At 35.3% G+C, this 25,329-nt stretch overlaps 1 protein-coding gene across 4 annotated transcripts in view; it reads left to right on the forward strand.

The window, feature by feature from the left end:
- KMT2E (lysine methyltransferase 2E (inactive)) overlaps positions 1-25,329 on the forward strand; it is a 93,217-nt gene that overhangs the window by 21,935 nt on the left and 45,953 nt on the right. For 3 of the 4 annotated variants that reach the window (XM_077863967.1, XM_077863966.1, XM_077863969.1), the window contains 2 exons: positions 2,334-2,406; positions 5,889-6,073. In XM_077863967.1, coding sequence (XP_077720093.1) covers positions 6,003-6,073 — 71 coding nt within the window. In that variant the 5' untranslated portion in view covers positions 2,334-2,406; positions 5,889-6,002. The remainder of the gene's footprint in view (positions 1-2,333; positions 2,407-5,888; positions 6,074-25,329) is intronic. The other variant, XM_077863968.1, reaches the window with a different exon arrangement.

Raw genomic sequence — 25,329 nt, forward strand, 5'->3', positions numbered from 1 at the left:
CCACCAACATTAACCCTGACTATAAACAATGATTTTCCTAAATAGAGATTTTATTTGCTATAAAAATATTGTAGGTTGGTAAAATTCTTTGTTTCTAGGAACAGAGTAGTTATTAAAGGGAGACTCAAGTTAAAATTTAACTGGTTAGATAGGTGGTCTTTGCTTAAGTAGTTTTGTATGAGAAATTGAGTTACACTTCTGCAGACTAGTAATCTCAAATTTGGAATATGGTTCCTTTCACTTCAGTATACTAGTGAAGCATATGTTTGTTCCAGAAAATAGTAAGAGAATTTGAATATCTTCTGATTATGTGCTTTGCACATCCCCAAAATATTTTAAGTCCAAAGTTTAGACTTTGAGCCTGTGGGTCTCCACTTGTGTGGTGTTTTAATACATTGTTGTGGAATGGATGTAAATTCACTAAGTAGATCAGGTTTGAGGGAGGAGCATGGTGGGTTTCATTATTGTTCTTTCAGTGTGCTAGAATAAATACAGTCCAAATGTCCTGGAGTGAAACACTTAGGTGTTTGTTTAATCTCTCTTCTTTTTGAGAGAGGCAATTGTTAACTTTTTTCCTCCTTTCTGTAAATTCTAGGTCATTTATTTTACCAATAATGTAGCAAATTTAATTTCAGGCAAACTAATATGTAGGTTCTGGAATCAGACTGCTAGGGTTCCAGTCTTGATTCTGCTAGTTATTAGCTATTAGTTGAAACAAATTTAATCTCTACATTGTCTGTAAAATGGGGATAATAAATGTACTTAAACCATAAATTCATTGTGAGGATTAAGTATTTTAAGCGCTCAGTATTTGTTACTGCTACTCTGTTTGGGGAGATTTGAGTATCAGGTAAGTGCTTATAGAGCACTGTCTGATACTAATATTAACCTAGTTGAAGAAATAATTCATTCTGTTGTCAAAGTTATTTTATGTTGCTTTTTGCAATTTGATATTTATTCTGTTTTTTCAAGAATAATCTGTTAATATACTTTTGATTATAAGGTTTAAACTGTTAAGATCGTCAAGCTAACCTACCTCCATTTATTGTGGAAGCCCAGAGTAGTGAAATGTCTTGTCCAAAGTTTCATAGGTAATAACTTGGTAATAGATCTTGATCAGCCTGTATTTTTTTTTTTAATTGTATCTTACTCAACTGCTACAGAGTAAAGAAATCTTAAATTCATAGTTAGGGCATTTTAATTTCTAATTTATAAGGAAATCTTAGGTATGTGATCCCTCACAATTTCTTTCAAGTTTCTTTATTTCATTTCCATTAGTAGTTTAGCCAAAAATTCACCAGCTTATCAGTGATACATATCCAAAACATAAACATTGATTTAATTTTAGTATTAAGAGCTCTGTATAAGGTACTTATAAAGGGCAGAAAGATAATAAATGACTCTTCAAAGAGATTATATTAGATTGAGAACTTTTTTTTTGTAATTTTAGAAAAAAATTTCCTTGTACTTCCTTCTGCTTTTTGGGTGTACAATATTTATCTTTTCAGGAGTAGTTTTTGTTTTCTGGACAAGGTCTTAAAAGCAGCCTCAGCCTTCCAGTTTTTCTGATAGACTGGTAATTGCTTTTCCTAGCTTTTTATTTTTATTTTAAGATTTTATGTATTTATTCATGGGAGACACAGAGAGAGAGGCAGAGACATCGGCAGAGGGAGAAGCAGGCTCCCCAAAGGGAGCACGATGCGGATTTGATTTTGGAACTCTGGGATCACAGCCTGAGCCAAAGGCAGACGCTCAACCACTAAGCCACCCAGGCATCCTGCTTTTCCTAGCCTTTTTTTTTTTTTTTAAAGAAAACTTTCTTTTAAATATTTTATTTATTTATTCACGAGAGACAGAGAGAGAGAGAGAGGCAGAGGGAGAAGCAGGCTCCATGCAAGGAGCCCAACGTGGGATTCGATCCTGGGTCTCCAGGATCAAGTCCTGGACTGAAGGCGGCGCTAAACCGCTGAGCCAACTGGGCTGCCCTTTTTCCTAGCTTTTATCTTACTTTTTTTCCTACTTTAGGGTTTTGTTTTTGTTTTGGTATTTTTGCCTTTGCTTTGCTAAATCTGTTTTTAATACTGTATTTTCCCAGTTTCTTTTCTGTTTGATTTGGTATTTAGCTTTAATTGTTGTCTTTACTGTGATTACATTCATTTGTATAAAGAGGTGAATAATTTTTTTTTTTTTTTTTTTTTTTTTTTTTTTTTTAAGAATTAGCTGCACTCTTTATGTGAGTCCCTTTAGTTTTAGGTGCTGTGTTAGATAGAGCAACCTATAATTTTATGACATTTAAAAACAGCTCAATACTCCTATGTTCACTTGGTTTCTAGGTCTATTCTGGATAGCAGGTTTTGTGAAGACATTTATTCTTTCTTGGACCTCAGATTTACCAGACATCTCATGGTATTTCCTTTTATATTATTTCTTTAATGGCTGCCATTTATTCTCAATGTATTTTGTATATATTTACCTGCCAGTTGGATAACCAGTTTCTTGAATCACATATAAGATGTGAAAGCTTTGTGGTAATGGTTTGGATTGTGTTGAATTATTTTTCCTCTAATTCTGCCTGTATTACAAGCTCATACCTTTTCTGCTTATTACTACGTTGGCTTCCCCCCCCCCCCTGTTTTTTTTTAAGGCACAATGATTTGACCTTAATGAATTTATGGTTTTAGTAAGTATTAACTACATTTTTGAACAGTATGAGTTTTCTGGGTATAGAGTTTTTGGTTTTAATGAATAAGGTGAAATATTTGCCATTTTATAGTCTGAATAGATAGGACCTCTTGCCTTCTGACCTTTTAAAAAAAAAAAAAAGATTTATTTATTCATGAGAGACACAGACTGAGAGAGAGAGAGGCAGAGACAAAGGCAGAGGGAGAAGCAGCCTCCTCACAGGGAGCCTGATGTGAGACTCAATCCTGGATCCTGGGTTCACGACCTGAGCCGAAGGCAGGCACCCAACTGCTGAGCCACCCAGGCATCCCTCTTCTGACCTTTTGTAATAAATTACTGAGATCTTCTTCCATGTTGAATCAGATTCAGTCTGTGGTTCTGTATCATATGCGATGATGTGTATCTATCCTGGGGATGAGCTTCTGTGGTTTTTAGAGCGATGCATTTGTGGAGAAGGTGTCATGTAGTTGCTGTTACAGCACTTAATTGTAAAGGTTGACAACTCATTTGGCTAATGAGGCTAGGGCCGCAGTTTCATCTTAGATGCTCAAATTCATTCACTAATCCCTTATAGAGTGCCTGTTATGCTGCAGGCACCGTGCAGGGTTTGAGAGACAGGCAGTAATCACACAGACACCTGACATTGTCTGAAATAGGCTGATGGCAAGCTCTTCACTGCTATTTTAAAAGTTTAAATGTGGTGTTTATTGAGGATTGTATATTTATATAAAAAGGCAGCACACTGTTAAATACATACTCAAGCAGACTCTTTTAGGTTGGAAATACTCAGTTACCTAAAAGAATACATAATGATTTAATTTCTGCTTTCTAGTTCCTGCCTCTGGTTAAAACAAAACAAAGAAAAAATATGCACTACTAAATGTTTAACAACATACACCTAAGATAGAAGACAACTTATGAGTCTAATGTAAAGGCAAACTGAGCTGAAGAAAACTTCTACCAATTAGATTCTCCCAACAAAGAAGATAATTTTTTTTTTAAGTTGTAACTGTTATCTGTTGTTAGGTCCATGTCTTCAGCATTTTAAAGAAATACACAATAATGTACACTTGAAAAGAACAAACTTAGTTTTGTATTGCTTGCATCTTGTCAATTAGCAATTTTATAGCTTTATGTGGGTTAATAAAGATGACTTTTATGAAGTAATTCTAATATCAGGGGTGCAGGAAAAGAAGGTAGGGTAGCTTTTCCTTTTGCTCACTCTGCTTTAATTATTTTTAGATGATTTTAATTTGATGGAACTGTAAAAACATAACTGTAATTATTTTCCAAAACTATTATAGAAGATTAATTTTATTTTATTTTTAAAGATTACTTATTTATTTATTCATGAGAGAAACAGAGGGAAAGGCAGAGACACAGGCAGAGGGAGACGTAAGCTCCATGCAGGGAGCCCAACATGGGACTATATCCCGGGTCTCCAGGATCACACCCCGGGCTGAAGGCGGCGCTAAACCGCTGAGCCACCCGGGCTGCCCAGAAGATTAATTTTAAATGAAGAGGGCTTTTCTTATGTGACTGCTATATACTGATTGCTAAATATGTGCGATGCTGTGTACAAAAATGCTTTACATTTATTATTTCATTTTCTTCACAGAAAACTTGATAAATTCCCACTTTTTAAATAAGGAACCTGAGGCTTAGGTTAAATAACTTGCCTAGTTCACACATCTGGCGAAGAATAGAAAAAGGTGCCAACGCTTATGTTTTTAATTTTTAGGTGCAAAAGCCTGTTGCCATACATTTTTATTATAATATCGTATAATTTAGTAGGTCTCCACCAGTTATACATGATTTAAAAGTAGAGGCTAGTTTTCTTGAAGAATTCAAACCACTTTTACCACTTTATTTCTCTATTTTAGTATGTGCTCTGATCAGGTATGAGCTCACAATCTGCAATATGTGAAATAGGAATTAACCTGAGTTAGGTATTCTCAAGGCTATTTGTAAAAATTAAAGATAAATACAAGAATGGCTATTTGAAGAAACCCTGCTCTTCAGTATTTCAGGTATAACATGGCGGTAACAATTTTGACTGTTGCTCTTTTCTTGTTTATAGGATTATCTCCCTGTTTTGTTCCTAAGTTATACCATATTATTACTGAAAAGATTTTTTTTTTTTTTGAAAAGATTTTGAGTAGATAGTTCACAAAGAGTATCATGTGCAAGTGTTATACAGTGAATTAGAAGCATTGATATTGAAGCTTGAATATATTTTGTTACTTGGTAAATTTGTTTAAAAAACAGTTCAAGTGTATTAGTTTAGCTAATTAGTTAATACAAACTGAAGAAATTGAGAACTCCCTCAGTAGACATGTATTTTTATATAGTATGGAAAATGACAACCACTTTAAAACAGATTTTATTATAAATAAAATAGCCTTCCATATATATGGTGTGTGTGTGTGTGTGTGTGTGTGTGTGTGTATAATCAGTAGAGTAGAATTGGTTCAAATCGTGGTTTTAATTTTTGAACTGAGCTACCGTGGTTAATTCTGTAACCTTTCTTGCTTTTTTTTTTTTTTTAAATTTTTATTTATTTATGATAGTCACAGAGAGAGAGAGAGAGAGGCAGAGACACAGGCAGAGGGAGAAGCAGGCTCCATGCACTGGGAGCCCGATGTGGGATTCGATCCCGGGTCTCCAGGATCGCGCCCTAGGCCGAAGGCAGGCGCCAAACCGCTGCGCCACCTAGGGATCCCCTTTTCTTGCTTTTTTGATCCTCAATGATAAAAGATTCCTATCAGAGTTGTAAGGATAATAGAGCATCCATATAAAAGCTAATATAATGCTCAGTCCATAGTAAGTACTCAGTATTTGTTAGTTTTGATCACTTTCTAGAAGATTTATTTTGGATACTAGTGCTGTACGAAATTCCATTTAATCTTTCAAAATGAGTAATATTCATTGGTTCTTCACTAAGTAATATACCTTAGTTAATCTTTCTTTTGGTATTTTAAATTCATTCCCAAAGGGAGATTTTGATTCAGAAACTTTTCATCAGAATCCCATAACTTAATTCAAGAAAAAATTAAATGAAATAGAGATTCCCTGAGCAAATTTCATTTTATATTGATACTTTAATGAAGAATGCTTCATTCATATATGTCACTTACTGTTGTTATAGTGTGACTGTGTTAGGAATATGAAGATAATTTTTAACTTTTCCCTTTTCTTTTAAACAGGGTTTGTGGATGCACTTAGATGTTTGCAATGAGCACTGTGGCTGGCATGCCCCAGTGTTTTGGATACCAATGCATAGGACTCCATAGTAATCGAATTTACCAGAGGCGAACGTCATGAGCATAGTGATCCCTTTGGGGGTTGATACAGCAGAAACATCATACTTGGAAATGGCTGCAGGCTCAGAGTAAGTATTTAAATTAAAAGTATTTTGGTTAGGAAAGGCAAAATATTTTATACAGTTATTGTAACACAACCAAGAACTGCTTGGTTCTTGGTTATGTTATAGTTTTTCTCATTTTAGATTCTTGTTGAAACAAAGTATCAGAAGGTTAAAGGCAAAAACTTCGCTTAACTGAGTTATTTTTTAAAACACCTCTTGAGCCAAAATGCCATATCTTTTTCTAACTCTTTTGTCTTTACCATCTGCTAATTGTCAACCTTAAGAATCATGGGGGTGCCTGGGTGGCTCAGTTGGTTTGACACCCAACTCTTGATCTCAGTTCGGGTCTCGATTTTGGGAGTGTAGGTTTGGGCCCTGTGTTGGGCTCCTCGATGCTGGGTGTGAGCCTACAAAAAAAAAAAAAAAAAAATCAAGATAACAGATTACTGGGTTTTTTTTTGAATTGTAAAATTTGTCATGTTTATATTAGAAAAGTAATTTGTTTTACATTTGAATATTTACAAATATTGTAAGATCTATTTAAACATGGAATTTGATCGCTTCTCGGCCTTTTGGCTAAGATCATGTGTAAACATGGAATTTGTTTTTTTAAGTTGAGTTGAAAAAATTCAAGCCATTTTAAATAAGAGAAAGATACTATTTTCTGCTGGCTGATTATTTTGGATAACTTGTGCTTTTATGAGAGCCATTTCTGATGGATTCAATGAAAGGTTCTTACTTTGCCCCTAGATTATTTGGTTTAGGCAGTTATACAGATAGATTTCACTATATTTTGTTTTTGAATGACCAACCACCTTAACATTAGGTTATTGGCTATGAAGATTGATTGATTGATTGTTCTTGGGAATTGCAAGGGATTCCAGCAGGAGTGTTGTAAGCTGTAGGATGGAAAGATGTATATGTTTGTTTTCTGATTCAATAAATAGATATATTGTGTCTAATGGGACTTTAATTGACCAGAAAGCTGATCTTTTTAGAATATACGTTTGAAAAAGGAAATTTATTTATTTTAAGGCCTTAAACTGAAATATGGAGAGGATAAAAATGCTATTTATTCTTCTTTTGCTGGCATTTTAACTGGTTAGAAGTGTTTCACCCCTTCTGTGTGTACCATTGGGAAAAACCTAGAGATGCTCTTTAATTATTCAGTAATATATTATAGTTTATTTAACTATGATTATTGTAATACAGTTTTTATTTTTTATTTTAATTTTTTTTGTAATACAGTTTTTAAAAGCCATTGCTTTTTGCATGCTGTATTTTTTTTTTTTTTTTTTTGTAGAATGATAGATTCCTAACAAGGCACTCTATATTAACAGGTGCTTGCCACTTATTCTGCCCAAATAGTAGGGATACCATCAGGAGGAAAGATCTTGGAAGTAGTGCTTGGGAGACAAAGTGTTATGAGTCTCAAGTACTGGTTTTTCTTAGTGTAAAGCATCTGGGAGATACAAATCCATGTCTCATAATAGTTATAGGCATGTATTGGTAAAGATTCTTTGCTTCCTAAATATAATCACCTTCTGCAGTTCTTTTTAAAAAAAAAATTAGTGGTTTTTTTTTTTTTTTTTTTTTTTTTTAAGATTCTATTTATTCATGAGAGACAGAGAGAGAGAGAAAAGCAGAGACACAGGCAGAGGGAGAAGCAAGCTCCATGCAGGGAGCCCGATGTGGGACTCGATCCCGGCTCTCTAGAATCACGCCCTGGGCTGAAGGTGGCATTAAACCGCTTAGCCACCCAGGCTGCCCCCAGAATTAGTGTTTTAAGCAATTAGTACAAGATGCAATTTCTTTCTTTCTTTCTTTTTAAAATATTTTATTTATTTATTCATGAAAGACACAGAGAGAGAGAGAGGCAGAGACACAGGCAGAGGGAGAAGCAAGCTCCATGCAGGGAGTCTGACATAGGACTCCATCCAAGGTCTGCAGGATCACCAGGGTCACGCCCTGGGCTGAAGGCGGCACTAAACTGCTGAGCCACCCGGGCTGCCCCAAGATGCAATTTCTGAAATTTATATACTGAATAGGAGTTTGTCTAGTATGTGGTTTGAGATACATCTGTGCTTTGTTGGCATGTCTAGTATTTGTACTCAAAAACAATTCACAGAATGGAAGACATTATTATACAGTTAAAAGAGAATGAATAATATGGTGAAAGAGGACAATGTCAGGGATAGCTAGCTTTTTTTTTTTTAATTACATTTTGTTAGAGTACTTATTTTATAAGTATGATTTATATTATGGATTCAAATCTTTTTTGGGTACAAATATGGCCATTTTTATTATGGGAAAATGATCGGTTCATGGGTAATTAAAGAATGACTCTTTCTGTTTTAGGAAATTTTTTTTTTTCTATTCCACATACAGGTATATGTCGCGTGGGCATAGCTTCCCCCACTCAGTGGACAGAAAGTGTAGCTCGTGCCAATATTTATTATAGGACAACCATCAGAATTTTTGTGGTTTAATTTTCGAACTTTTGAATTCCCTTTTTTAATCTAAATTCTGGAAGGTTAAAAAGATCCTTAAATAACATTTTTTTTTGCTTCCCACAGAAACAAAGTTTTTAGAGTTGTTTTTATAGGAAATTTTGATGTGACTATTACAGTGCTTTTTATTTCAAATACATAATCAAAAGTTGTATAAAATGTAGGATGCTGGGAGAAGGATGTATGGGACTTCCCTCCCTATTTCTTTATTTCCTGTGAAGCTACATAATTATTTCAAACTGAAATGTTTTTAAGAGAATTACATTTTATTGTATTCATGTGGCTATATAATGTTAATTATATGTTAGTTTTGTAAAGAAAGATTGTACAGCTAAAATACAATCTATCACTAATTAAACTATTTTAAAATTTAGGAGATACTCAGTAATTGTTTATTGAGTGTGTTAGTGTACTGGACCAAATTTATACTAATTTCTGAGGCTATAAAAGAGAATTTATTGGATTACTTGTTCATCTAGTCTATCTGTAGCATTTTATAAACAGGAAACTGAAGTTGAATGTCTAGTTCAGGATCTGTGAAGAATGGGTTTGCTAAACTCTAGTCCATTATTTCCATACTTGGTAACATTTGCTGTTGAATTATTGTGTCTCTAAAATAAAACTCATTATTCTCACCAAGTCCAGCTTCTTTATTACATATTTGTGTTCTTCTCATCACTAAGTTTTGAAAACCTTAGGCTTTGCCTTTCCTTCAAGGTTAGGGATCTTGTATTTTACTTCTTTCTATTCCCTTCAGGAGTTGGCTCTCTACCTAAATGTTTGAACTGAAAAGAATAATTTTAAAATATGAATAACTGACTAGTGAAGATTGATAGACTATTGTTCAAGTGTTTCTTTTTTAATAAGAATAAAATTGTTTCATTAGCTTAAGTATTTTTTTAAAGGAGTTATAAACATTCCACAAATTTAACTGAAGATATTATATTTAAAAATCACTTTTTACTATACATAGCATTGATAAAAACCAATATCTACTTGGTGAATAGAATTGGAGTTGAAGCCAAATGCTACAGGGAAGAGTCTTAAGACACCTTAAAAATTGTTGACTACTTAGATCTTTGCAGTAAGTTTTTACCTGCATTATGTTTGTCCTTAGATTTGAAAACTACCCATCATAATGTGCAGGTTAACATAAGACTAATTTTCTCACTAGTGCCTGATGTGATCCTGAGTACAATAAAAAAAAGGAATGGTAATAATTTATTTAAAGGGGAAAATGAGCTAAGTGTAAATACAGTTTTTAAAAACTTGATTTGCAAACTGACCATAACTGGAATAATCAGGAGACTGCTTTTCTTACCTGGAAATTGCATCCGTAAAATTTTTTTATTAACTACATGTCTATAAATATAGGCTAATACTAGAAGTAGATTTTTTGCTTTCAACATAATTTCATAGGATAAAACTAGTAATCCAAAAGAGAGCACATTTTGTATCACTTAAAAGCATCAACTGTGTGGAGAGTGTTTTACTAGAGGCTCAGGTTACAAAGGTATAGTATAAATTTTACCCCTACTCTTAAGGGGTATAATCAGGAAGTCAGAACTCTAGATCAGAGCTGTCCAGTAAGAAAAAGTACACAGTCATGTGTACTTGTAAATTTTCTAGTGTCCATATTAAAAAGGTTTGAAAAAAGGTGAAATTAATTTAGTTATGTATTTTATTTAACTGAGTATATCCAGAGTATTATCATTTTAATATGTAATTAATATAAAAATATGAATGTGGTATTTTATGTCTTCACACTAAAAATATTTGAAATCTGATATGTATTTTATATTTTTAGAATCTCTTAATTCAAACTAGTCACATTTGAAGCACTCAGTATATGTCCAGTGGCAACTGTATTCAATAAAGAAGCTCTAGACTACATAACAAAGTGATGGGGCCTCAGAGAAGAAGAATACAGTGAAGCCTAAGCTATAAAGTAGTTATGAAAGTTGCAAAAGTGAAATCTAAGAATCTTTCTGAATAAGAAAGAGAAAGATACAGTTATGAGGTAGATATTACTATTCTTAATTTATAGGCAAGGAAACTGAAGTCACAGAGCAGAAAAGTGGCAGAGGCCGAACTTAATAATGTGTTCATTTTAGGCCTTTTCTGTACTATATATAACTCCTTTACTAATGTTACAAAGAATGATTTATATAGCATAATTCTTTTGACGTGGTTCACGTATATAGTAGCTTCAGTTCTATCAGTAGTAAATTCAATACAATAAATGACTGCATATAACAAAGGTTTTCTCAGATCTTTGCTTCAGGATAAGGGATGTAAAAGAAAACCTAGACTCCATTATCATTAGACAGGAAGGTTGAGCCAGAATAGCTCTTTATTAGAATTGTATGTTTTTTTATCCTAATAGAACTTACCTCTTCTATTTCTTTTTACCTCTTCTACCTCTGACATTCCTACAATTTGAATTCCTAAATTGGTTAAATAAACAAATAAACAAAAAGTTTGGAAACCCTTTTGGAGCTGGAAAGTGGGAAGATGTATAAATGGGGAATGTTAAATTTAATCTTTCCTAGCCTTTTTGAAAAAGAAAAGCCAAACTACTTTTCTCTATTAGAGACTGGGAATAAGATTGCTAATATTGCATATTCCTTTTAATAATTACTATTACTACATTGATACTGTTAGAAATCACTAAAATGAGCTTTTATAGAATTATGAGTACTTTTGGTTGCAGTGGACAAATTACTAAAAGTGATGTAAGTTAGAGGTGAATTATTTTGGAGGAGGGCTCCTCATATGATACCTGGCAACATGATAAATGTTCATTTGTTGCCTGGTAATACTAAAAAGAGAGAACTGTTTTCAGTTTTGTTCTGCCACTAACATACTAGCGAGCCCTTAAATGTAACACCTAATCATTATAGACTTTGGTTATCTTAATTTGAAAAAGAAAGGTTGGATTGGGATATTGTGACTCATTTGACTTAAAATTTCTGAGATTCAGTACATTTTTACCTGTATTTTGCTCTAGTATTTGATATTAGGTTATTTCAGTGTCACTAGAGCCACCTGCTGACAGAGTTCATTACTTGTTGAAGTATTGGGGTGCTTTTAGTCTGAATTTGTATAACTGAAGATGCTAAAATGTTTTGTGTATACTGCAATGTTTTCAGTAGCATTTTACTTGTTTATTTTCACTGATGCTTAACTTTTTCGCTTATGATTTCTTTACACATAATACATTACCAATAAACTAATAGTTTCTGTTGCTCTTAAAGTGTTTGATTTCCTTATCCTAATTTGGAAGTGCTTTCACTTAAATGTGGTTTTGTTTTAATATTTAAAAGCCTATTTTATAGTACTGTGCTAGCATTGTTTAGAACTGTTCTTAAAATGATGTTGAGTTTCTCATTTGTTTCATACTTAATCATAAACAATTTTTTCTTTTAATTTTTTTTCACTTGTGATACTGAATACAAAGCTCAATACCTCCGCATAACTGTCTGTAATATAGTATATTGTAATATAGTGTATTATAATATCTCCTAATCATTCCAGCAAAAAGGCAAGTATTATTTCTGTTTTGCAAAGGAAATTAAACTTCCCTTAAGGCCACATAATCAATAAAAAGTAGAATTAGGTTTCAACCCAGGGTTGCATGGCCACTTGATTTTATTAATGGATGAGTTAAATGAAATGTAAAATTCCACATGAAATAAACTGAGGACAGTTGTCATGCCAAACCTGCTCTCCATTTTATTTTTTATTTTATTTTATTTTATTTTTTTACGTATATTTCTTTAATCAGACTTCGATTTGCCAACATAGAGTATAACACCCAGTGCTCATCCCATCAAGTGCCCCCCTCAGTGCCTGTCACCCAGTCACCCCATCCCTCCACCCATCTCCCCTTCCATCACCCCTTGTTCATTTCCCAGAGTTAGGAGTCTCTCATGTGCTGTCACCCTCTCTGATATTTCCCATTCCTCTTCTCTCCTTTCCCTTATAATCCCTTTTTCACTATTTATTATATTCCCCGTATGAGTGAAACCATATAACGATTGTCCTCCCACTCAGCCTAATACCCTCCAGTTCCATCCACGTCGAAGCAAATTGCGGGTATTCATCGTTTCTAATGGCTGAGTAATATTCCATTGTGTGTATGTATGTATATATATAAATATATATATATATATACATACATACACACCACTTAATTTGTTTTAATTATTTTATTTTATTTTTTAAAGATTTTATTTATTTATTTATTTATTTATTTATTTATTTATTTATTTATTTATAAGAGACAGAGGTAGAGGGAGAAGCAGGCCCCATGCAGGGAGCCCGATGTGGGACTTGATCCCGGAACCCTGGGATCATGCCCCTAGCCAAAGGGGCTACTACTGAGCCATGCAGGTGTCCCCCTGCTCTCCATTTTAAAAAGTTTCTTGATATGCTATTGTAATGTGTATAATTTTCATATGCTGTCTTTAAAAAATAATAGATTATAATAAGGATAAAAGAAAATTGACAAGATTTGATCACAAATCTGAAGGAGCATATTGAGAACTCAGATTTTTTATACCTATTGCTATAGCAATTAGGGATTCACTCTATCCATGTGCCATTATTGATACCCAAGTGTGCATTAGTGAATATTTTAGCATTAAAAGGAAAATTAGAGGTTTTAACTAAAACACTTATACGAAGAACTCATTAAAATCAAACTGTAAAAAAAAAAAAAAATCAAACTGTAGAGGTGCCTGGGTGGCTCAGTTGATAAAGTGTCTACCTTTGGCTCATGTCATGATCTCAGAGTCCTGGGATCGAGTCCCATATCAGGCTTGTTGCAGGGAGCCTGCTTCTCCCTCTGCCTATGTCTGCCCCTCCGTCTCTCTCTCTCTCTCTCTCTCTCTCTCTCTGCCTTTCATGAATAAAATATTAAAAAAAATAATTTTAAAAAATCAAACTATATTTTAAAGGATAATACAGAGAAGAAATTAAATTTTTGTTGAGGAAAAAGGAAATCATAAAAGTCCCCAGTTTCTGAGGGTCACAGCTTATTTATTCAGTCGTTTATTTGAGAGAGAGCATGACGGGGGGTGGGGGGGTGGGGAGCAGGGTGCGGGAGCAGAGGGAAGGGGAGAAGCAGACTTCTGCTGAGCAGGAAGCTGGATGTGGAGCTCAGTGTGGAACTCCATCCCAAGACCCTGAGATCATGACCTGATCTAAAGGCAGACGCTTAACTGACTGAGCCACCCAACCCTATTAAGGGCTTATAATATACCAGCCACTGTTTTAGGTGCTAGGGACACAACTTCACATCTAAAATCTATTTATATTCAAATTAACTTTTCTTGTAAAATAGAAAAATGTCATTGTTGGTAGTCTTTTTCTTCCACTTCCACTTTTTTTCTGGAGAGATCTGCCTGGATCTCATCCCTCATCTTTTTTTTTTTTTTTTTTTTTTTTAAAGATTTGACTTATTTATTTGACAGGGAGACAGAGCACAAGAAGGATAAGCAGCAGAGGGAGAGGGAGATGCATGCTCCTCACTGAGCAGGGAGCCTAATATGCAGGGCTCCATCCCAGGACCCCAGGATCATGACCTGAGCTGTAGCAGACGCTTAACTGGCTGAGCCACCCAGGCGCCCCCCTCCTTATCTTTTTGAGGATGTTTATACTTCACTCTCACCTACAGCTATCCAATATTTCCTGCATCTTCAATTTTTTTCTAATAAGATCATTACCATCTTCTATAACTATCTTAAAATTGCTACCCTTTTTTCTTTTTCTTTTTTTTGCCTGTCACAATAAAGTTTATTATGAAAACAGGCTGGTGTGGGGACAGGGGGTGACCCCCCTTTTTTCTTATTCCATTTTTCTGTTCCTCTTTATAGCAAACTCCTTGAAAGAGTTTACATTCAGCATCAGGCCACACATCACCACGATAAATACCCATGTTGTCAAACTAATTGGTAGTCTTCTATAATTTATATAGCTTTATCAGCATTTGATATAAATAACCAGTTCCTCCTACTAGAAAGATTTAACTCTCTTGGCTTTCTGGATACCACACTTAACTGACCACTCTTTCTCATTTATTGCTTGATTTTCTTCCCTCAAATCTGTTTCCCTTCTGCTCTACGCTCATCTTTTTCTTTAAATAACTCCATCTACCCAGTTGCTTAAGCCAAAACCCTAAGGTGAGTTCTTCTGGGTTATTCCTTTTCCCTTACCATGTCTGATTGATTGGTTAATCCTGTGTCTTCCTACAAAATGCACTTAGGATCATTATGCTTCTATTTCTCCTGTTGTCCTATTTTAAGCCATTTTCATCTCTTGCTTAGACACTACAGTAATCTCCATGTTTCTCTTTTGCTTTCTGCAATTCATTCTGTCTATAGAAGGCAATATGATTCTTCTGAAGCATAAATCAAATCTTAAATTTTTCCCACTTGAAAACCTTCCAGTGATTTTTTTGTTGACTTAAAATCTAACTTCTTTTGGCACTGTGGGCCCCACTTTTCTAACCTCTATTCAATATTCTCCTTTTAGCCTACTGTTATTCCCGTATTGATATTATTTTCCTTGTTCTTTTGAACATTTTGAACTTGTTTCTGCTTGGGACCTTTGTACTTCCTGTTCCATCTTGCCTGGAACATTCTTTTTTTGCCCTTAGCATAGTCTTAGCTGAGCTCAAATATAACTTTTCCATGAAGCCTTTCCTCTGAAAAACTTCTCTGAAGCAGTCTTGTTTTCTTTTCTTATTTTTTCCTGTTTACTAAAATACAAGCTTCATTGTATACAAAGATGTGTTTTATTATATCACTGGATGTGCAGCACATACCACAGGGCCTGGTATGTAGTAAGTATTGAGTCATGAATCATAGTGGTCTCTTGGGATCCCTGAAGCTTATTATATAGGAATAATGATTGTTGAATGTTCATATCTTAGCTAATTTTATTTCAGTTGTTTAGGAGAGACAGAACTAAAACTTAAAAAAAATTTATAGCCTCTCCATTGTAGGAAAATGTAAGGAGGTTTAGAATTGAAGAAATTGTGTCTTCTGTATAAAAAATCTTATACAATTGGTGTGATTTCAGTAAGTTGAATGCTGTGGTTCTTTAAAGTAGCTGTTTTGGTTAGTACCTATTTCAGGAAGCTGGGAAATAATAAAAGGCTTTAGGAACCTAGCAACATTAAAATAGCAACTAGAGAGAGACTAAAATTTACTATATACATTACCTGAGTGATTGTACTGACTGTGATAGAATACATTAGGACAGAAAAAAAAAGAATACCTTAGGACAGAATGTAGAAGTAGGAGGGATATAAAATTTTCCAGTATTAGAATTTTAATAAGTGATGGGGTTTTTTTGGTAAGTGATAGTATTTTGACTAGGACATTTTAAATCACGTTTTCTTTAACTGATGAAGGATTAAGTGATGGAATTTCCCAGACTAGTTAGAAGTAGGAGTTTAAAATATAATTTTATTTTCTTAACTCTCTGTTTAAAGATTCCTGTTTGGAAGCTTGTTAGTAATGTGCTATAGATAAAAAATGGGCACTTGAAACTGATTTAATCTTTGTGTGGCTAAACAGCCAAATAAAAGATTCTCTTATAAATAAAACAGCTGGGGTGCCAGGGTGGCTCAGTAATATAGTGTCTGCCTTTGGCTCCAGTCATGGTCCTGAGGTCCTGGGAGTCCAGTCCAGTCAGGCTCCAGTCCAGTCAGGCTCCCTGCTCAGCAGGGAGTCTGCCTCTCTTTCTCTCTCCCCTCTCCTTTGTCCCCCACCCCCAACTTATGAGTTCACGTGTGCGAGTGTGCTCTCTCTCTCAAATAAACCTTTAAAATAAATATCAAATTAAAGGGTTCTCTCAGAATGCAGAACATTCTGTTAAGGGGAAAGGTAGACGCAAAGAAGTTTGGCACGTCATGTAATAATTAGAAATTAAGTGGAAGAAAAGAGAATTTAAAGCATATTTGGTAAATGACACCAAGTTTGATAAGGTTTTATTTTTTATTTTATTTTATTTTTTTGGTAAGGTTTTAAAAACGTAAGGCTGCTGGAGAGTTAATTGGAACTTCCTATTGTTAGTGTAATTGACAGATTAAGAGATTATTAAGAATTGTCTTTTAGTCATAAAATATTTGAAAGTCTTTTATTCCCACATCATCATTGAAAGTAACTAAATATTGGGGCAGCCCAGGTGGCTCAGGGGTTTAGGGCTGCCTTCGGCCCAGGGTGAGTTCCTGGAGACTCAGGATCGAGTCCCATGTCAGGCTCCCTGCATGGAATGGAGCCTGCTTCTCCCTCTGTCTGTGTCTGTGCCTCTCTCTGTCTGTCTGTCTGTCTCTCTGTCTCTCATGAATAAATTAAATCTTAAAAAAAAAAGTAAATACCACATGAATCTAACAGTGGTTAATGTGCTCAGTGTTCTGTACGTAGTAGAAAATTAATGTAGGTAAATCACTGAGGTGGGTTGGTCCCATACTTGAGAATTGAAGGAACTCAATTGCAGAAATTATTAGTTGTAAAGAGCAAGTTGCACATTTTATTATCCCTTTCTTAAATAAAAAAAGTTACTTATTTGGACCATGGGCACCATTTGCTCATGAAGAATACTTTTAAACTATACAGGATACTAAGTGTGTTTTTCAGGGAAGCAAAGAAAGCAAGGTAATTTATAAGTGGAGTTGAGGAAGGAGTCTTAGAGAGGTAGCACTTTTTACATGCTCTGATCAGAATCAGGACTCTTTCTGAACCTACTGAATCTGAGAGAATTATTTATAGTTCAGATTACTCAACCTTACTTTTGAAGTCCTCAGCTTTATCTTGAAATGCTGCTACTCCGATCACATAGCTATCTTCTTGCTGGAGAAACCATTAATGGCTCTGTACAGTTTTTCAGAATAAAGGTCATGTTCTGTTCCTTAGCTAGATACCCAGGGTATTTTTTGAACTGGTACTTGGCTGACTTTATCTGCTTTCATCTCTGGCCTCTTCTGCATACCTTTAACCCTCTCTGCTCTGAATTTTAGCAGTTCTTTTCTTTGAGAGAGAACACATGTGTGCACTCTCTCCCTCAAATAAATAAATAGTCTTTTAAAAATCCAGTATTCAGGGATCCCTGGGTGGCGCAGCGGTTTAGCGCCTGCCTTTGGCCCAGGGCGCGGTCCTGGAGACCCGGGATCGAGTCCCACGTCGGGCTCCCGGTGCATGGAGCCTGCTTCTCCCTCTGCTTGTGTCTCTGCCTCTCTCTCTCTCTCTCTGTGCCACTATCATAATTTAAAAAAAAAATTGTAAAAAAAAAAAAATCCAGTATTCATCTCAAGTGTACAATATAATGATGCAGCAGTTTTATACATTACTCAGTGCTCATCACAATAAGTGTATTTGGGGTTTTTTTCCATTTGCTTTTATTGAAATTTGATTTGCTAACAACATATAGTATAACACCTAGTGCTCATCCCATCAAGTACCCTTCTCAGTGCCTCTCACCCAGTTACCCCAAACTCCCGCCCACCCTAAAATAAGTGTATCTCCTTTATCTATTTCACCCATCCACCTCCCTGCTAGCAACCACAAGTTTGTTCTTTGTATTTGAGTTTGTTTTTTTTCATTTGTGCATTTGTTTCTTAAATTTCACAAGTGAAATCATATGGTATTTGTCTTTCTCTGACTTATTTCACTTTTTCATACCCTCTGTGTCCATCAGTGTTACAAATGGCATCATTCTTTTTTATGACTAACATTTCTATGTGTGTATGTGTATATACAGCTTCTTCATTCATCTGCTGACAGACACTTGGGTTGGCTCCATGTGTTGGCTATTTTAAATAATGCTGCAGTAAACATAGGAGTGGATACATCTTTTTGAACTAGTGTTTTCATTTTCTTTGGGTATCTAGTTGTGGGATCACTGGATCATATGGTAATTCTGTTTTTAATTTTTTGAGGATCCACCATACTATTATCCATAGTGGCTGCCCCAGTTTACATGCCCACCAACAGTGCATGAGTGTTCCTTTTTCTCTACATCCTTGCTAATGCTTGTTATTTCTTGTTTTTTTTTTATTCTAGCCATTCTGACAGGTGTAAGGTGATACCTCGTTGTTGTTTTTTAAAGATTTTATTTGTTCATGAGAGACAGAGAGAAGCAAAGACACACAAAGAGAAGTAGGCTCCATGCAAGGAGCCTGTGTGGGACTCGATCCTGAGACTTGGGGATCATACCATGAGCCAAATGCAGATGCTCAACCACTGAGCCACCCAGGCATCCCCTCATTGTTGTTTTGATTTGCATTTCCCTCATGATTAGTGATGTAGAGCATCTTTCCACGTGTCTGTTGGCCATCTGTATGTCTTTGGAAAAATGTCTGTCCTCCACCCATTTTTAATTTGGATTATTTGGGTTTTTGGTATTGAGGTACATGGGCAATTCTTTTTAATTTGTGCTCCTAAACTTCAGTGAACATAAGGTGCTTATTGTAGATTTCTGAGCCTGATCTTTAAAAAATTTCATTCCTTCAGTTAAGTAGAATTGTAAAAAAATTATAACCTGCATTACAGGTGATGTGATGTCATGATTGTGTTAGTCATGCTTAGAAAAACATGCTTAAACATGTCTTGGTGCTTGTATCTCTGACTGCATATGTACTTTGTGTGGAATACCTTCTTCATCTCTTCCACCTCTTCTTGGGCTTGTTAACTTTTCATTCTTTAAAATTTGGTAAATATGATTACTATTATGAAGAGCCCCTGTACATATCTCTGATGATACTACTGTAATCATTGTTATATTTGTCTTCCCATACATAAATTTCTTAAGGACTGCTTCTTTCACTTCTTTATTTCTTAATTTCCAGCATCTCAGTGTCTTTTTTTTTTTTTTCTTTTTCTTTTTTCTCTCGTGTCTTCTGCTTACAATGTGGGCTAAAATGTTTATTGAGTGAATTAAAACTATGTAAGTTCCTTAAAGAGAGGGACTGTGTTTTATCTTTCATAGTCCTTGGCAAGCACCAGCCCCCAATATTTGTTTAATCTTTACTAGTCAAACTGAGGGCTATGGATGGAGTGCCTAGAGGCTCTGTGAACCCTATGAAGTTTTTTATTTTTTGCTGTTTTAATTTTGAGCTAGGAAAAACATTTAAATCTGTTAAGAGTGATCTTGGTTGACCTCCACTTTATACTGAATACCATCATGAGATTTCAGCTCAAGTGCTTATTTGTGATTGATGATCTTGATGTACAGATCACTTAGTCTAACATGTTTCTCTAAATACAAATCTACAAAGAAAAATCTCCCTCCCTCTATTGCAGGATTTTGTATGTTACTTAATTTTGACAAATAGCTAACTAAACAAACATCATTCTAACTGACCTCTTCATATTCCTTGAAAACTCCCCATGCCATTTTTCCTCTTTTTGCATACATATGGGATATTGTCTTTCTCTATCATTACTGGTTTTGAAAAAAATTCTTTTTTTCAGTAGAAGATATATTCTTGGTATAAATTCCAACGTTTGAAGTCCTGTCTTTCAGAAGTATTCTCACTTTATAATGAAACCTCATGATGTTATTCCTTATCCTCCCTGTTACTCAGGATAGATACGGTCTTCTCTTGAATCCCCTTCATTCTAGAACCTTGAACTTTGAACTTTTGCAGATTCCCCAAGGAGATCTTACTAGGTTCAACTAAACATTCAGACTAGTAAGACTATCATAGGCCACGGTTGGCACTAGTCTACATGGTATACAAGACAGGAGTCACAGTTTATCAGAGGTTAGCATCAGTTGTTCGTTGTCTATATGAGACTATGTAGGAGTTAGCCATCCAGAAACTATTTTCTTTGGCTTCTGAGGTGACTGGTCAGGTACGAAGAGACAAGGTCCACATTGAGTGGTATGAGTCTCCTGATTTAGAGCCCTTATACGCCTCAGAGCCAGTATTTCTTGTAACAATCATAGGCAGAGTTTCCAGGTTCCCTTCAAGGAGGAGCATGCCAGTTAGAAGAGTCACTATATCTTTGGGAAGTTCAAATCTGTGACATCCTCCTCAAATCTTTATAGTTTTCTCCATCTAGACACAAGTTACTAACCAATCAGGGCCATTTTAATTTGCTGAGTAATATAGCAAATTACCTTATCAGGTTTTAGGGTAACAGAGGGGGGTAGAAAGTTAACTAAATAGCAAAATCTCGGGGATCTCTGGGTGGCTCAGTATTTTAGCCCCTTCCTTCAGCTCAGAGCGTGATCCTGGAGTCCCGGGATCAAGTCCCACGTCAGGCTTCCCTGCATCTAGCCTGCTTCTCCCTCTGCCTGTGTCTCTGCCTCTGTGTGTGTGTGTGTGTTTCATGAATAAATAAATAAAATCTTAAAAAAAAAAAAAAGCAAAATCTCACACAGGAGAAATGAGTTTTGTTAAGTATCTGCCCATACTTTTCTTATGACATTATCCTGTTTGTGCCTTGCATAGTAGGTTTTATGTACCTGTCTCTTTTTGCTAACCCTGCCGTTCCTCCCAGGATCAGAAACTGAGTGATAGGAGTATGCTTTATATATCTGTTTATTCTGTCTAGGATCTAACAAGTTACCTTAACCACATAGTGAACACCATCATAGAAATTTTGTTGAATTAGAGTTTGTATGCTCCTTTGACCATAAGGTAAATCCACTAAAAAGAACTTAGAAAAAATGTTATGACTGCGATTTGTCATAGTTGGAAACAAAGTGTAGGATTAAACTTTCTGGATGAAGGGCTATAAACAGTTGTGTCCTCCAGCATTACTAGGGTTGCTCTTATTTTAATGTCTATATGACTTCTTTGGAATAGGGACTACGGAATGATGTCTCCAGATTCATCCTTTGATGTACTGAAAGCATATGTTAGTGGTGATAAAATACAAATTTGAGAATACAGTGAGTCAGCAGAAAATGGCTAATGTTTCTCTATAGGCAAGGATAGAAATATTAAAATAAGGTGATTTTTTTTTTTACTTTAGTATAATAAGCTATATCAAAAGAATCTTGAAAGTGATCATCATGAGATCATCATCCCTTTCTACAGAGTGTATTATACTCATGACTGGAGTACCCAACCTGTCTATTACATCTTATTGAAGAAATAAATGGATCTGAAGAAAGATAAATGATCACCAGGGCTTAAGGGGCTATGTTAAAAAGATGGTTAATAAGGAGTGCCTGGCTGGTTTGGTTGGTAGAACATGAGACTCATCATTACTCAGGGTCATGAGTTAGAGCCCTACTTTGGGTGTAGAGATTAACTTAAAATTTTTTTTTCTTTTTTCTTTTTTAAATTTTTTTCTTGAAAGTTAATAAGTTAATAGGTGGCTCAGTGGTTGAGCACCTGCCTTTGGCTCAGGTTGTGATCCTGGGGCCCTGGGATTGAGTTGAGCATCAAGCTCCCTTCAGGGAACCTACTTCTTCCTCTGCCTGTGTCTCTGCCTCTCTCTGTGTCTCTCTCTCATGAATAAATAAATAAATAAAATCTTTAAAAAAAAACAAAAACTTTCCAACCAGAAACCTTAAAGTTGTTACTTTAAAAACAGTTTAGAGGCACTTGGGTGACTCAGGTAAGTGTCTGACTCTTGATCTCAGCTTAGGTTTTGATCTGTTCAAGCCCTGTGTTGGGTTCACACTGGGAGTGGAGCCTACTTAAAACAGAAGTGATTTAGGGGTACCTGATGGCTCAGTTGGTTAAGCATCTGCCTTCTGCTCAGGTCATGATCTTGGGGTCCTGGGATCAAGTGCTGCATCCAGCTTCCTGCTCAGCGGGAAGCCTGCTTCTCCCTCTGCTTCTCCCTATGCTTGTACACATTCATTCTCTCTCTCTCTCTCTCTCTCTCTCTGTCAAATAAATAAATAAAATCTTGAAAAAAAAAAAAAAAGAACAGAAATAATTTAAACATTTAAGGGGCACCTGGCTGGCCCAGTCAGTGGAGCATGCAACTCTTGATCTCAGAGTTGTGAGTTTGAGCCCCTCAGTGGGGTGTAGAGATTACTTAAAAATAAATCTTTAAAAAAAAACCCATGATTATCTAAAATCTTAAATGTGCAGAGGTGCCTGGGTGTCTCAGTCATTTAAGTGTCTGACTTTGGCTGGGGTCATGATCTCAGGGTCCTGGGATAAAGCCCTGTATCAGGTTCTGTGCTCTGCAGGATGTTTGTTTCTTCCTCTGCTCTTAAAATAATTGAAAAGCAATTTTAGACTGAATACTTAGTTACACTTTAGAGACATTTCTGAAAAAATAAGTAGTATACATCTGTATAATGCATTATAGTTGAGAAAATGCATTTTCAAAAAAATGCATTTTCATATTCTTTCATTTGAGTATCATCCATATTGCTGGGGAGAAGGTGAAAGGGGTATATTTATCCCCACATTACAGATAATAAGTTCAAATTTAGAAAGGTGACTACTCAGCTGTACCCATTGAATGGCCATCCATAGACACTTATGTCCTAATTTCATGCATTTCTAAAAGTTTTAATTAATTAAAGTAATCTCTACATCCCACATGGGGCTTGAACTTAAAACCCTGTGAGATCAAGAGCCAAAAGTTCTGACTGAGTCAGCCAGCCATCCCCATGGTTTGGTTTGGTTTTTTTAAGAGAGAAGACTTGTTAATTTTTATGGAGTTTGGAAGAAAAAAATAAATATATGGGATAAGACTGATAGCATACAAAAATACTACATGAAAAGTAATAAATTAACAATACAATAAATAAGTGCTATAGGAATCCATAGGATTTATAAACATTTTGATGAGTTGAAGCATTTAGGAAAGTACTCCTTGAGTATATGAAGTAAAGTTATGAGAAATGTGTTGAAATCAAGAAGTAAGGGTTGAGGCTTAGAAATAGAAATGCCTAGGATATTTTCCTGAGTTGGGTGGAAAGGAAATAGTATACCATTTTTACAGGTACCTATTAAATAAAAGATATGAAACATAAGATAAATGCAAAGATTTGCCAGTCTTGTTTATCTTACAGTTTTATTTAATATTTAAAGCAAATCCCCACATCATTTTACCTGTTTTCTTCACTGTACATCACTTAAAGATAAGGATTTTTTAAAACCACAATACTGTTATTTCATATGACAAAATTAACTTTCTTAATATACCCAGTTCATCTTCAGATTTCCCTTACTTGTCTGAAAACTCTTTGTAACTGGTGTGTTCTATTGACATCCAGACAAGATCCACACTTGTGTTTGATTGAAATATCTTTGAATCTCTTTTTATCTGCAGCAACCTTTTACATTTGTTTTCCCTCATACCATACACTGTTGAAAAACTGAGTCTTTTGGTCTCTAGAAGTTTTAACATTCTGGATTTGGCCTGTTGCTTCCTTTTGCTGTCATGGATAAATCTACTTATCCCCATATTTCTGTAAACTGGTATTTAGATGTAGAGATGTGATTAGCTTCAGATTCTTTTATTCCCTCTCTCATTTTCCTCCCTTTTTCTTTTCAGCATAATATTTTGTATGTGGGACTTTGTAATTTCTGTTGTATAGTATTAGAGAGGTACATAAAACTTGGTTGTGTAACTTTCAATGATGATAAAAAGAATGAACAGATTCAGGGGCGCCTGGGTGGATCAGTGGTTGAGCATCTGTCTTCGGCTCAAGTTGTGATCCTGGGGTCCTGGGATTGAGTCCCACATCAGGTTCCCCGCAGGGAGCCTGCTTCTCTTTATGCCCCCCCCGCCCCCCATGTCTCTCATGGAAAAAAAAAAAAAAAGAAAGATTCAGGTGTTGTTAGCCTTATGTGGCCATTAGCTTTCAACCTTTCAAGGTTTTAGCATCCATTGGCTATCTGTTGCTTAAATCCATCATCTCTAGAGGGTTGAAAATTCATGATTTTTCTACTTTGATCGTTCCTTCTGCATTTATTAGCTATTAGGGAACTTCCAAAAGAAGCAGTTAGTATTTGAGTTTTGGCTTAGTCAACAAGAGAACATAATTCTTTTTTAAGAGAGCATATTTTTAAGTTTCATTTTAGAGCCAAGTTACATATTAGAAAGCTCTATGCATTTCATGTCCTCAGTTTGTGGGAAACAGAATTCAGAGGTTTGGAAAAAGAGAGTTCATCTACAAATGCTGTTTTGACCATTTGGCCATACCTTACTGCATATATGTATGTATGTATGTATCTGTTTTTTTCTTTAAAGACTCATTTATTTATTTTAGAGAGTGTGTCGACAGTGGGAGGGGCAGGGTGAGAGGGAAAGAAGCAGACTCCCTACTGAGCACAGAGTCAAACATGGAGGCTTTATGTCATGACCCTAAAATCATGACCTGAGCCAAAACCAAGAGTTGGACACCAAACTGACTGAGCCACCCAGGCACCCGCCCTTATTGCTCATATATTACAAATACTTTAATTATGTGCTATTTTTTAACACTTTGAATTGTCAGACTAGAGAGTGGTTATCTTTTGGGAAGTTTCCCTTGAACAGAGATTATCTTTTTGACAGTGATCATTGTTTCAGTGATTTAAGAACACATACAAAGCCATATATAAATGAGTACAAATAACTATCCTGCTATTTGAAAAGTGACATCAAAATTATGTAAGTGAAATCTCATCTGTCTGTAGGGTGAACAAAGCACTATGACTTATGTTTTGTTATGCAGTTATTTATAGAAATATGCTAATATAGTTTCTGTTATAAATGTTATGCCTGTATATTGGTATTTATGTGTGTGTGTAGGTATATGTATTTATGTCTGTATGTATTGGCTAAACATGGT

The sequence above is a fragment of the Canis aureus genome, chromosome 21 (assembly GCF_053574225.1).
Source record: "Canis aureus isolate CA01 chromosome 21, VMU_Caureus_v.1.0, whole genome shotgun sequence".
NCBI lineage: Eukaryota > Metazoa > Chordata > Mammalia > Carnivora > Canidae > Canis > Canis aureus.